The sequence below is a fragment of the Puccinia triticina genome, chromosome 8A (assembly GCF_026914185.1).
Source record: "Puccinia triticina chromosome 8A, complete sequence".
Lineage (NCBI taxonomy): Eukaryota > Fungi > Basidiomycota > Pucciniomycetes > Pucciniales > Pucciniaceae > Puccinia > Puccinia triticina.
The window spans coordinates 326,837-340,655 of NC_070565.1; the positions used below are offsets into that span (position 1 = coordinate 326,837).

The following is a 13,819-nucleotide window of genomic DNA, read 5'->3' on the forward strand; positions in this document are numbered from 1 at the left end:
GTTTCAAATAGAAAAGTAATTTTGCTTTCTTAGTTCTGCATTTATGAACCAGGCAAGCCATTGAATACTGTTAGTAGGAATATGAAGAGCAAAAACAGTCCTCTGTGAGAAACGTTTTTGTAAACCATTGTGAGATTACCACTTGATAGCTTTAATATTTGACCAGTTGAGTGCTATTCCATGCGTAAAGGTCTCTTGTTCTATCCCGCCACCAGGCATGTTCTACGCCTAAAATGTGCGTAATGAAGTCTGAGAGTTCGGCTGATGTCAATAAATAATGAGTGTCCTTGGGCCAGGAAGTTGACCATGTCTCCTATATTTACACTATTTGGTATATGTACAAGCAGCCAAGAATTAAGAGGAAGCTAAGCAGAGAGCTAAAGAAGGATCCATTTTCCGACTAAAAAGGTCGCATTGAACCAACTTCGGCCTGACTTGGAGCGCTAGTGCCAAGGGGATTCCTGGCATTGGATACTTAAAGACTGGCACGATTACCCAGTAGGTACTCGAAGATAGCCAAGGCAGCCACCGGTGCGTCTTGTGGGATCATATGGCCAGCTTCAGAAACTTGTACATAAGTGAGACCACGCTCGGTGCGCTTGATGATATTTTTCGAAGGAAGATGATCAGCAGATTGCAATACAACTTGAACAGAGCGTCCGTCACAAAGGACTCACAAAATTCCCCAATGACTTGCCATCAACTTTGAAATCCACATCGATAGGCTTTGTAAAGCCTTGCTTTCCTGCCCATGTCATCGACCTGAAATGTTGAAAACAGTCAGCCTTGCTTGGATCTTTGGAGAGGCTTTTCTTCTCCGCAAAAAATGGTCTGTTGATTTTGATGTCTGACTTACTGTAGGCCCAGACTAATTCCTTGAATCGGGAGTCGACCGTCGAACTTCCCGTGTGCAACAATGGTCCTCTTGCTTTTGGCAATGACATTAGGCAGAACTTTGCCTGAAGGGTCAGGTGAAGAGTCATTGTCGGGAAAAATCTAGTCGAATCATGAGAAGCCTGAGTTTTATTGGTTACAACGGCATAGTACTGCGGGAGACTTACGGTCTTGGATTCGGAACATCCGACCCAAGGGGGGGCATTAGCAACATTCAAGGCCTTTCTAACGTCCGGGCGGTCGAGATAGGTATGCTTGGAGAAGAGAGGATCTACTCCACGATCTTTATTGTAAATGTTGCTGTGATGCAGAGTAGTTGAAGTCTCAGATTACATGGACCACAACTGGAGAAATAGAAGAATATACTAACTAGAAGTCGAAATCGTCGGGTACAACCTTGGACACCTTTATGAAAAAGAGGCACCTGTTAATGAAGCTTCACTTCTCGGATAAGACTAGAAGGAAGTGGTACCTTGTCCCATAGCTGGCATTCTTTTTTTGTGTTGACCTAGTTCCGGAAATACATAAGGAGGAGGGCAGGGTGAGTCGCTGAGATACCACATAAGAGTGAGGTAATATCACCCATACTTTTGATATATCGGGAAATTTTCCTGGAGCAGGGTATTTCAGGAACTGCACAAATTTTTGAGTTCGCAACAGTCAAAGACTTTCACAACAAGCAATGCGATAAAAACAAAAAGAGGGGATGTACCTTCTCGAGGTAGTCGGCGTATCCACACGTTTTGTGGGCAGTTTCAAGTTCTTTCATAAATGTAGGACTGAGCTTGAAGATATCTTGATGCTTTAAACGCGAGATGATGATCAGTAAGCCACATACAAGCAAATTGGCGCATGAAGACTAACCAATTTCACAAAAGGGTAGATAGGAACATCCTCTTGAAATACAGAGCTGAAGGGTGAAAGTACCAAAAAAATCAGGGATCCGATATCGACCAATCAGCAACAATTTGTATGATTGAGGAATGGCTGCTCACGGTGACAGAACCGCGTCAATGAAAAGTACACCTTGTAGTTTCAATGCCAACTCAGATTGCCTGGTGTAGATCAAGTTGGCTGTGTAACTCAAATACATTCCAGCATATGACTCCCCCGTTACTACATCCATCGGATGCGAAAACATTAGTTTCTTGATAACCACTCCAAAGGAGTTCTGTGATGCGTACGATAAAAGTTTGCCGAGTTCAATTCGGGAAAGATCTATGGTAGAATTTAGTCAAAACGTAAGTTTGGACGGCTGGAAAATCAGGGGAAGGGCACGGATGGACAGCTCCGGATAGCGATTTGCTCACTTTAAGGAAATTTGTCAGAAATTTGAACATATAATCCGCGACCTGTTTTTCATTATTGATTACGACCTTCCCAGTACTAAATCCAACGTTGACTGGATGCTCAAGGTAAAGCATGTGAGAGACTCGAGACCAGGAACTTTTGGGGCAGGGAAATGAGTTAAGTTGGTAAGGATTGATCGAATCGAGGTTTTCTACAATAAGACCCAAGAAGGATACAACCTACTTCGGATTTAGGGTAGCTTTGGGACTACCCCTTTTCCACATTATCTACGACGGGAAGGTATTATTAAATAAAATTTACAATGACCAGCGTCAAGGCTGTCTGGAAAAACCAAATCAAAGTCTTACAGGTCCATTTTCTTGGAATGCGCCAAGCAGAGAGCTGCATCCAGGTCCTCCATTGGTCCACAAGGCCAAGTTTCTTTGCGCGGCGAGGTTTTCAGTGGGCACGAACCAAAAGAACAATTGTTCTGTTTCGTCAGGTTTCTCGGAAAGCTTCAACAATCCAGCATATCTGTGTGAATTTTTGTAATAAGAATAAATAGTCAGGGAATGCTTTAGCCTTGATATGCTCGTTCTAATTAGTCTCAAAGACGAGAAACTGCGAACGTTTGGGGAAGCAAAAAGTCCATCAAGGGCAGTTTCCGGGGCACCATATATTTCTGCGCAGCTGCCGATTTGAATTCGAGGGGTGAGCCTGCTGCGGAAGGGGATGGGATCGCTTTACATTGTATCCCGAAAGCAAAAATTAAAAGGTACGCTGATAAGGAGTGCATCCAAGTTGGATAGCGCATTGTAGAAAGTTTTAAACTGATCAGGTGAGTAAAGCGGTGAGAAAGGGTACTAGACATCAGCGGGTGTGGATCATAGCCTTGTTTATAACGTGGTTGCAGTACATAGGGCACTATTTCATGGATACACCGCGGGGCGAATCCGGTCAAGGCGTGGCGCCAGGCTTGGGTCCCAGCCATTTTCAGCCCCTAAGACGCCTCATGGACCACCACTTGCGCCACTATGCCGTACATGGGACCAGTGGCTATGCAAGGCCCCCAACACGCAACATGGGGCGCCACGGGTCACCAGTTGAGTGACCCGACGGCCAAGGGGCGCCCCTGGAGATGGCCACGATGCGCTTCGGCCGGGACCGCCTCTGTGACTGGCACGCCTCAATGGCGTCAAAGTCCAGTGACAACCAAGAACCCGACTTCCCACAATGACCTCGAGAGACACCTTCCCAACTGAGAGTCCGAGAAAACGAGTCGGTTCAACTTTTTTTTTATTTTTTTCGGACTTGTCGAAAATTGTTGTGCCATACAACTGCAGGGAGATGCGGGGATTGGCGGGCTATATATCTCAAAGTCGCTGATGAATTCAAGAACTGCTTGTTTGACGCAGTTGGATAAAGGATCATGCCATGAATCTTATGTCAGGTCTGGCGAGCAAGTCCAATGTTCCACCCTTGGGCGAGATACTTTTTTTCGCTGCCGGTGGTACTCCCCGCTCCCCCGATTAGGAGCCCAGGCCCAGTTGCAATGAGTCTCAAAGACGCCTCCAAGACTGCTGCCTGCACGCCCTGAGGACTGCTGGCGCCCATGGGGCGTCAGCCCTTGTCGCCACATCGGCGTACCTAGGGCGCCTGTATGCGGTATGGTGGAAGCACGCCTCCGAGGCGGCTTTTGGTTTGCGGGGTCACAGTGGCTCCACGGACGCCGCCACTGTGACTCACTCCTATAACGGAGTGTGCTTTGGCACACTCCTATATGTCCAGATATGAACGCCACGAAGGGGTTCAAAGAAGGGCTATTCCACACGGCGCTCTTCTCGTTGAAAGAATTCTGACATGTGTACACATGTACACTGCACCAGTTCTATTTGTGCTTAGGGCCTGTACCACACGAAATCTGTTTTTCCCGCGCAAGGAAAACAGCTTTCTTTTTTTCAATATTCAGTTTATCAAGAGGTAAAAACAGCCTCCCATGATGGTGTACAGCAATGTCAGAAAAGCTTGCGGCCAGCTTTTGGACCGCTGATTTCAGCCTCAAAGCCTGTATGGCTCCTGTACGTCAGGAATGCCATCAGAAGAAAAAAACCAGTTTCTTTGTTTTCCACACCATTGAATTCCTGGAGTGATTTTAATTTGATCCAGCCCTTTGCCGCCCCTGCCACCCTCACCCCTTGCCCGGCCCGGCACCCATGTCAAGCGAAACCTGCTGCCCGAATGGGTTTTGTCTGCCTGTACAGTGAAGCTGTACAGGCCTGTGGCTGAAATGCAGAAGCCATTTCAGCCACAAAATTTGGCAAGCTTTTCTGACATTGCTGTACCACAACTGCAGGCTTCCTGCACTGCTCTCCCGGCCCAAACTGTGTATGTACATACATAAATACATAACACATGGGTCTGGGGGGGATGGAAGGTCCTCAACACTAGACCAATACATTCATTGTGTATCGGTCCAAGATGAGAGGAGGTGGGTCCAAACCTCTCCCTTCCAATACAATGTATCAATCTGAGGAGAACACTCCCCTTCTTCCTCTTGGACAGATTGTATATCGGGCAGAGAGGAAGACGGGGAGGATTCCTCTCGGACCGATCCAATAGAGCGGTCCGAGAGGAAGGGGGAGAGAGCTACTCAATACACAGTATCGGTGGCAGAACCCTCTCTCTTCCTCTCCAGCTGATCTAGTTGTATTGGTCGGAGAGGAAGGAGAGAATTCCTCTCAGACTGATAATATCAGTCTGGGAGGATAGACGGACCGACATGTTGAGTTGGTCCGAGGTGAGAGATGGACCAATACATATGTTGCATCAGTCCAAGATGAGAGAGAGACCAATACCCATGTTGCATTGGCCGAGGAGAGAGGCCCCGGTGTCTTGGTTGGAGGGGGCTCAGCAGAAGGAAAACACCTATGAGAAACAGGGTCAGACCTGTTTCTGGAAATTGATCGTTTTGAACAAAAAATGAGTTCTGGTTTCCCCCAAAAACAGGTACTGTGGTACACGTTTTTGAGGGGAAACTGTTTTCCGGCCAAAAAACAGATTTTTGAGCCGCTATGGTACAGGCCCTTATGTCACTTCAAACATTGTTGGATTTCCCGCGCGGAATATCCAGTAGCGGTCACGTGATATCCGGTAAATACCCGGAATATCTGGTCGGATTCTTGGATTGGGCTCCCCACTCTCACACCCGTCGCCCATTGGGCCCTATCTTGCACTAGAGATGGCATATGGCACCCGGGTACCTGTGGCGGGTGCAGGTACCCCCTTGTTTCTTCACAAATTCCTCACACCCACACCCGCACCCGGCACCCGCCATGGAAGGTACCTGGGTGCAGAGGGGGAGGTACCCGGGTGCCAGGCACAGGTACCCGGGTATCACCTTTGATGGCCGGCTGACCGGTCATTGAGAGGTTGTAGCGCCTTCGATGACCGGCTGACCGGTCATTGAGAGGTTTTATCCTCTTTGATGGCTGGCTGATCAGTCATTGAGAGCCTTTATCCTTTTCAATGACCGGTCAGCCGGTCATCAAGAGGTTGTATCCCTTTTGATGACCGGTCAGCTGGTCATCAAGAGTGTAGCCTCTTCGATGACCAGTCAGCCGGTCATCAAGAGTGTAGCCTCTTTGATGACCGGTCAGCCGGTCATCAAGAGTGTAGCCTCTTTGATGACCGGTCAGCTGGTCATCAAGAGTGTAGCCTCCTCAATGACCGGTCAGCCAGTCATCAAGAGTGTAGCCTCCTCAATGACCAGCCGACCGGTCATCAAGAGTGTAGCCTCCTTGATGACCGGCCGACCGGTCATCAAGAGGTTGTAGGCTCTTCAATGATTGGCTGAACGGTCATTGAGAGCTTTTATCCTCTTCGATGACCGGTCAGCCGGCCATCAAGAGGTTGTATCCCTTTCAATTACCGGTCAGCCGGTCATCGAGAGGTTGTAGGCTCTTCGATGGCCGGCTGAACGGTCATAAAGAGGTTTTATCCTCCTCAATGGCTGGCTGACTGGTCATTGAGAGGTTGTAGGCTCTTCAATGACCGGCTGAATGGTCATCAAGAGGTTTTATCCTCCTCAATGGCCGGCCAACCGGTCATCGAGAGGTTGTAGGCTCTTCAGTGATTGGCTGAACGGTCATTGAGAGCTTTTATCCTCTTCAATGACTGGTCAGCCGGCCATCGAGAGGTTGTATCCCTTTTGATGACCGGTCAGCCGGTCATCAAGAGGTTGTAGGCTCTTTGATGGCCGGCTGAATGGTCATCAAGAGGTTTTCTCCTCCTTGATGGCCGGCTGACCGGTCATTGAGAGGTTGTAGGCTCTTCGATGACCGGCTGAACGGTCATCAAGAGCTTTTATCCTCTTCAATGACTGGTTCAGTCGGTCATTGAGAGGTATCAGGAGGTATCCTCTTTGATCCGGCTGACCGGCGGGTACCCATCCAGGTACCTGCCATCCTTCCCACCAGAATTCTGGACACCCGCACCCGCACCCGGCACTCGCCGGCGGGTACCTGTAGGGGCAAACGGGAACCTGCCAACGGGTACTGGGTACCCGGCAACAAGTACCCCTTTGCCATCTCTATCTCGCACACATCTCAGATCATGGATGCAAAGCTGCCAACTCTCTTGCATCCATCGGGCCCTGTCTTGCCCGCATCTCAGATTGTGAAACTACCATAAAACCCCCAGTTGTACGTGCGACTTGCACCCAGACAATGAAAATAAATGAAATAACAACAGGCCATGAGCGGGTTAAGGGGCTTCTTTTTTTTTTTTTTTTTTTTTTTTTAAGTGCAGATTTGATTTAACATTGCGCACTATGCATATTCAACTAGCTAGCAAATTTAACTACGTAGCAGAACCACACAGCCTTACAATTGAAAATAGAGGGGAGAACTTTAAAGGGCTTTTTGGGAGTTTGCTTTTGAGAGTTTTTTTGCTATTTATTTATTTAGAAGAGAAGAAAGAAAAAGGAGGAAAAAGATGGGTGAAAAAGGGAAGAACCCGTGGGGAGAAGTTGGGTCCAAAGAGCTGGAAGGGGGATCTCAAAGGGTATCCCCAAATTCACTTTCCCGTTGGAGTTGAGGGAGTCTGGCCAAGAGTTGGATGAAGGATTTTTGTGGCCAGAAAGGCCAAGGGGTTGTGGAGGAGAGTTCTGGTTGTGACTGTGGTGATCCTCTTGTTGCGGAGGATTTTCCTGGCTACTGTTGAGTTGTCTGTTAGTCTGCTACCATGATGCATCACCACAGTATGGAGGGCTGTCGGATCGACCCATGAGCACTACCAACCAACCACCCAGCTGGCAGCCACAAGCGTCTGTAGCCTAGTTGGTAAAGGCAGCACTCTAGTATGTGTCTCAGCATAGCTGAGGTCGTGAGTTTGACTCTCACCAGACACATCTTCATTTTACAGTCTCTACAGCTACTGCCCTAGACCCGGTGTACCTGGAACAAGAGACAAGGTAGTGATCCACTGTTTCGGGGACCCCACACTCCAAGCAAATTGGGTATGGAGCTCGACTGCACTTGAATTGGAAAGCATTCAAATGGACATGCCCTGAGCAAAGTTGATGGAATGCCGCCTGGACAGGAAAGGTCATTCACGGGGACCCTTTCCATAGTTTCTCCTTCCGGAGCAAATTGGTCTTCTCGGCTGACATGCTGCCCCTGATCGACTTGTCAAGGAGGGAAGCTCCTCTGGCCTCCGCCGCTTTTCTGTCGGCAAGCTCGTTGCCCTTGATCACAACGTGGCCCGGGCACCATCGGACCATAATCTGTTTTGAGATTGGGATAGAGTCAGCTGTATCCTGGATTTGAGAAAGAATGTATTGGCCTGATTTTGGAGCCCTTGGGTTCCTCAATCTGTCAATGGCCGCTTGGCTGTCCTTCAAGATGATTATTTGGGCCCCGGTTACCGGGAGCTTTGCCGTGCTGCCTATCTCCAGTCCAAGCCGGATGCCTACCAATTTGCACTCAAAGTTGGAGGCCGTGCCTGGCGGACCTAAGAATGCAAGTTCAGACAGACTTCCATCTATTGAGACCGCCGCTGCTCCTAGCCCTTCCTCTGGGTGAGCAGAGCCGTCAGGTCAGAAGCGGGGTTTACTGTTTTGAGGAACGATACCACTGATTTTTTTGCCTCCTGCTTGCTGGCCCTGTCAACGACAAGCTCCATATGTCTTTCGGGTCACCATGGGGGCCTGCTAATGTTGACAAAATTCACCACCTCAAGCCTTTTCTCCGCGAGGCCAGCCAGTACCTCCCAGTTGAGGGAGGCGTGGACCGGGCTAGGGAAAGTCCTGGCAGTCCACAAGAGTTCAGTTTGAATCTGCTGCTCTATCGCCGTAGCCCTGTGAGTCACCCTAGTCAGCTTAGTAAGGTAAAATTTTGTAATCCGGTTTATAGCAGTTGTTTTGATGCATCTGAAAGGCCAATACTTGTTGAGGTATTTGACTGGCGTGGACTTCAGAGCCCCTAACGCGAATCCCGCCGCCGAGCGTTCTATGAGATCATGTTTGAAACTTTCTGCCTGTTCAGGGAGGTGAACCAGACCTGCGCCCCATAGAGAACCCTGGGCACAAGAACGGCCGAGACCAGAAGCCTGCGTTCCTGCTCCCGTATTCCCCACGCCGAGCTGCCAATCCAAAGGAGCTGGCCTAGAGTGTCATTGGCTTTTTTCCTAACCTGTGCGTGTTGCTTCCCGAACGTCAGTTTCTCATTGATCCAAAGGCCCAGAAATTTGACATCCCGCTGCGGGGCCAATTCCTGGTCATTAAAGAGGAAAGGGGACTTCCGCTTTTGAATGTGTGAAGATCACAAATTTTGCCTTCCGGCTATCGAAGATAGCCCCATGGCTCCTGCCCCATGAGAGCGACTCCTCCCCTATCTGATTCAATCGTGCCCTGGCCTCTTTTACGGTCCTTCCCGCCAAGAGGTCAACAACATCATTGATGAATCCAAAAGACACCTCATCCCTATCAAAGTCAAATTGCCTTAGCAACAGATCAGAGTTGTAGATGATGTACAGGATGACTGATAAGGGTGAGCCCTGCGGGAGCCCCTTATCAACTTCAAACTCAGCTGATTCGTAATCCGCAAGGCAAAGTCTTGTGCGTCGACCTTCCAGGAAACGGCCTATGATCTTCCACAAATAGGTGGGGCATCCCTTCCAACGGAGGGAATGAACCAGGCGGCAGGGGTTGACCAACGGGTAGGCCAACTTCCCATCTAAGAACAGAGCCATGACTGTCTTGCCCTCCCTTCATTTCCGCTTTACCCACATAGTTAGCGCCAGCAGAGCCTCTTTGCACCCTTTAACTTGGTGTCCTCCTGAGTGTCCGTTGGGGATGATTTTCTGCAATTCTGCCCAGAAAGTAAGTCGGTCAGCAAGGGTTGACCCAAAGACTTTGCTGATTGTGTTGAGCAGGGCTATTGGCCAGTACGCCCCTGGGTTGGTGTAATCCGGTTTTGAAAACTTCCTGATAATGACTGTGGTGGCAATGCGCCAGGCAGCGGGAAACCGGTCCTCGCGTATGCATCTGTTGAAAAGGGTAGCAAGAGTGTCAGCCGGCTCTGCCGCGCATATGGAGAGGATTTCATTGGGAATGCAATCAGGCCCTGAGGTGTTCTTCTTTGCCAGTCTACTTAGCACTTCAGTTACCTCCTCGCAGGTGACAAAGGGGTATACCACAAAAGAAGAGGCCTCCACCGGGGGGACATCCAACAAGTCGCAGCCACTCGATACCACTGATGTGCCTGCAAAAAGGAGCTCAGCCTTGTTGGTACATGTAGATGACATGTACAGTGACCTTGACTACGTGGCCTGTCACATACTCTTGTAGATACTATTTAGAGTCATTCCATATGTATGTAATGAAATCATCGATTCCTTGAGCTCTACCTCCAACAGGTTATGAGCCTCTCGCTAGAGCAGCTCGAATTGTTCCAAAAATCTTTATCATACACCCGTAGCCGGCCTTGACGAGTATTCTCTTCCAACACCGTTAACCCCAGTAGTCAACCAACGAGCCAATAACATCTCCACATTCCCCAGTTATCAGTAGCCGGCATTCAGACAAGTAAACTTTGACAAATAATACCAAACCATCAAACATAGTAGTCAGCCGGCGAGCTCTTCTCAGACTTACATACTCCTTTCCTTTTCCTGTAAACCCTGAAAGCCGTACACAACCAATCAACAAATAGAATTTCTTGTTTCAGCTCCACTGAACCTCCAACATAAAGAAACAAAATCAACATATAAATGATCAATTGACTAAATATAACAAAAGAAAAAAATAAAAAATAAAAAAATCTTTCCTTTTATCTTCCCAACTAGAGTTCAAGGCGGCTACGCCGCTGCAATTTTCAGGAACTAAAGTGACCCCTTACCATCAAGTATCAAAATCAACAAGGCAGATGTGCCAGCATGGCACTTGTTGCATCACAAAAGGCAAGTACCTGTAGTATATCAGATTCAATTGGTGGCCTCTAGCAAAATTCCCAGCCCTCATTTCAATTGAGATAAAAAATATACACACATTGTTAAAAAATACATCCTTCACATGTATTCCTGGAAAAGCCCAAGGAGAATTGGTTAGTTAGGATATAATTTCCATGTCAATTGAACATTCCAAAAAGGTCATCATGTTGGATTGAGATCAAAATTTCTCACTGATCTTGTCAGATATCAAGGTCAATACAAGCATCAGTGTTACATTGTTCAACTTCCGGGATGTAAACTACTGCCCTAGATATACAATTTTTGAGATGTGCCACAGCCACATTGTTCTTGTTGATCAAGACTTGCAGAAACCTAGCTTCATTATGCTCAGTGGAACCAGTTGCAATTCACATTTACTAATTATGCACAATCTCATAAGATTGAGCCTCCATTACAGTTAAAATCCTGTTGAGCTTGACTGATTTCATTTTTCCATTTGTGGCTAATGATCTGTGACAGTTAAAATTCTGTTGAGCTTGACTGATATCAATTTTCCATTTGTGGCTAATGATCTGTGATTATTGGAAAAATTGATCACTTGACCTCCTTTTTAGTCAAAAAGTAACAAGCTAAAGTTTTTTTTTTTTTGAATTTAAGCTTGAAGATTGACTTATGTACACAATTAAAAATAAAACTCCTTGGCAACAATTTCACAAACAGCAAAATTTGATGTTTGGGACATGTGATAGGGTCAAATCCAGTTGGTTGTGTGCATAAACTTTGGTATCTGAAAAAATTCCACCCTGCTTTAGGGTTTAGGCTTAAGACCTATCAAAAATTCATTTTTTGTATGATTACAATATACAATCATGATGATTGTCAAAATTAAAATAACATGTGCTCCTAGCAATTATCAAAGACTGTGATATAATGGTGAGATATAGTCTAATCAATATACAAATGATGTATACCTCTAGGGCTTGTTGCAGAAGTTATGTGTTGGGTAGCATCTCTGTGGTCCCAATTTCCTAGTGTGGTGGCAAATTTGCCTAGTAATTGTTTAATGAGTCAGCCTATTGTGTTGATTCCTGTCAAACCTTTGAGCTTACCTGTTGGGTTTCTATTAGCTATTCTTCTCCCTCAGGCGCCATGATTTGGCTTGGCAAATTTGAAGGCCGTCTGCCATGCTAAATGGGGAGGAAGTGCTTGTAGTTGGAAAGAAATCAGATGTTTTCAAATGCCCTGCTAAAATATCAGCCAGCGCTCTAACCGCCCATCAGCTGGAAAATGTAGAGGAAAAGGATGCCAATCGCCCGGGGAGTCTACAAGAGTGGACAAGAGCGTCACAAGCCATCTGATTGGTCCCAGAGTGCGGATGACCACCCGACGGTCGCCCGGAAGTCATAAGCCAGGAAACCCGCCGGCGCGAGCATCTCCGCCGTGGGTAAGACCGTGAACCATCACTCAATCGCGGCCACGTCCAGCCGCACGCGTTTTTTTAGACCCGCGCTCGGGCCCAGAGAGGCAGGCGGCATGCGCGAAATGCACCCGGCGAACGCCTGGACAATGCTCAAAGAGCGTTGCTATGAGTTTGATCTTTGCCTCGGTGTTTGAGGCAAGAGTTGTGACGAATTTTCCAGGTGTGTTGATGAAGCCGCGGGGCATGACTGGAAGGTGGATCTGATCTGGAGCGGGATGGAGAGATTTCCAGTTAGTTGGACGAGTAAAATATTCGATTAGGAAAGCCACCAAGAAGACAAACAACGAAATGAATTGCGTTGCAGTTTGATCGTGGTGACAAGTCGTTATACTGATAGCGGATCTGGTCTGAAGCGGAATAGTGAAGAGTAGCATTTAGTTGTGACATTCTTTGAGTTGAGTTGAAAAAGCAAGGAATAAGACGTACAATGAGTTGAGTTGCGTTGAGGAATGAATTCTGGTTAAAATCTGCGATAGTTGAGCTGAAACAATTGGTTGTTCTCAAGGGCCGGGCGAACTATCCCGGCGTCGCAGAATCAGGCGCGTTCCAATGAGCAGTGATTGGGTGACGAGTGAAATTGTTGATAGGTGTGCCGACGGCGAAGTTTTTGGCACGATATCAGTTTGCCAAAAGGTTATGAGCATGTGAAACAAGTGATACATAAATGAATCTCAAAAATTGACACACGGCACGCCTTGTTGGTGCAAGCGGGTGCGGGCGGTACTCTGTAGTGGTATATTTGGTGCGTAGTCCGCAAACCGGCCTGAGAGCACCTTGTAGCCACTCCGTATGCATCCGTACCCAGTAGCAGCCAGGGACGGGGCCCATCCCCAAGATCAGCTCCGAGGGGTAAGAAGAGCGGCCTGAGGAAAGAAATAGTAGGGTTTTTTTAATTAGTTTCAACATGCCAGAAGAGCGGAGTGCGTTGGGTTGTTGGGTCATTGAGGCTGTGTCTCAGGATTTAGCCTTACTGGGTTGGTTTTGGCTGGACACCCTCAGGGCTTTGCCTTGGTAAAGTATGTAGGTGTTGGGTTGAACGACCACCCTGGCATGAAGTGAAGCTGGTGGTGTTGTTGCCTTGGCGGTGGTGGTAGCATCAGAGGAGCGAAATGATGAGTTTGGCGCAACCAGGTGCAACCAGCCCAATGGAGTACATAATCAAGACTGGGCTGGGTCAGGAGCCACTGGGGTGGTGACAGTAACGTAGAGCAAGGTGTGGCGTGGGCGTGGTTGGGCAATTCAGGCGGTATCGTGAGAGAAGTGTGGCGTGGCGGTGGTGTGAGGTGGCGGGTGGTGAGTAAGGTCAAGTGAGTATATAAGGAGTAGGTGATGGATGGATTGATCCGCAGGGGATTTGACGCTGATGACCAGTTAATCCTGATGTGAATACTCACTCCATGTAGTGAGTTAAAAACTGGGGACAAACTGGCTGTGTAGTGACTCAACTTGAACTGCACCAAATCTGCTTGATGTGACCTTCATCTTACATTATTCACCATGTATGACATTGGCTTTGATGGAAACATAAATTCAATATAGCTGCTAGCTTAAGTTACATATGCTGAAACAGTTGACATCAGACTCACTTGCTTAACAAACATACAGTTGGGAGTTTGGCACTCTCCAGAGAGTGCCACACTTTCCCCCCTGGTGATCCATACAAAACATATCTTACGTTCCTACTGATTTCCACTGCCAACTCCATTT

At 47.6% G+C, this 13,819-nt stretch overlaps 1 protein-coding gene across 1 annotated transcript; it reads right to left on the reverse strand.

Annotated features, from left to right (window-relative positions):
• Nucleotides 1-475: 475 nt before the first annotated feature.
• On the reverse strand, nt 476-2,998 carry PtA15_8A34 (uncharacterized protein; the record flags this gene model as incomplete). The annotated part of the gene is made up of 15 exons (XM_053171770.1): nt 476-598; nt 678-762; nt 857-996; nt 1,062-1,194; nt 1,265-1,299; nt 1,367-1,402; nt 1,483-1,527; nt 1,607-1,696; nt 1,759-1,804; nt 1,890-2,010; nt 2,079-2,112; nt 2,205-2,340; nt 2,428-2,471; nt 2,553-2,718; nt 2,814-2,998. 15 exons carry the CDS (start codon nt 2,996-2,998, stop codon nt 476-478), a joined length of 1,419 nt encoding a protein of 472 aa, XP_053022688.1.
• Nucleotides 2,999-13,819: the final 10,821 nt, after the last annotated feature.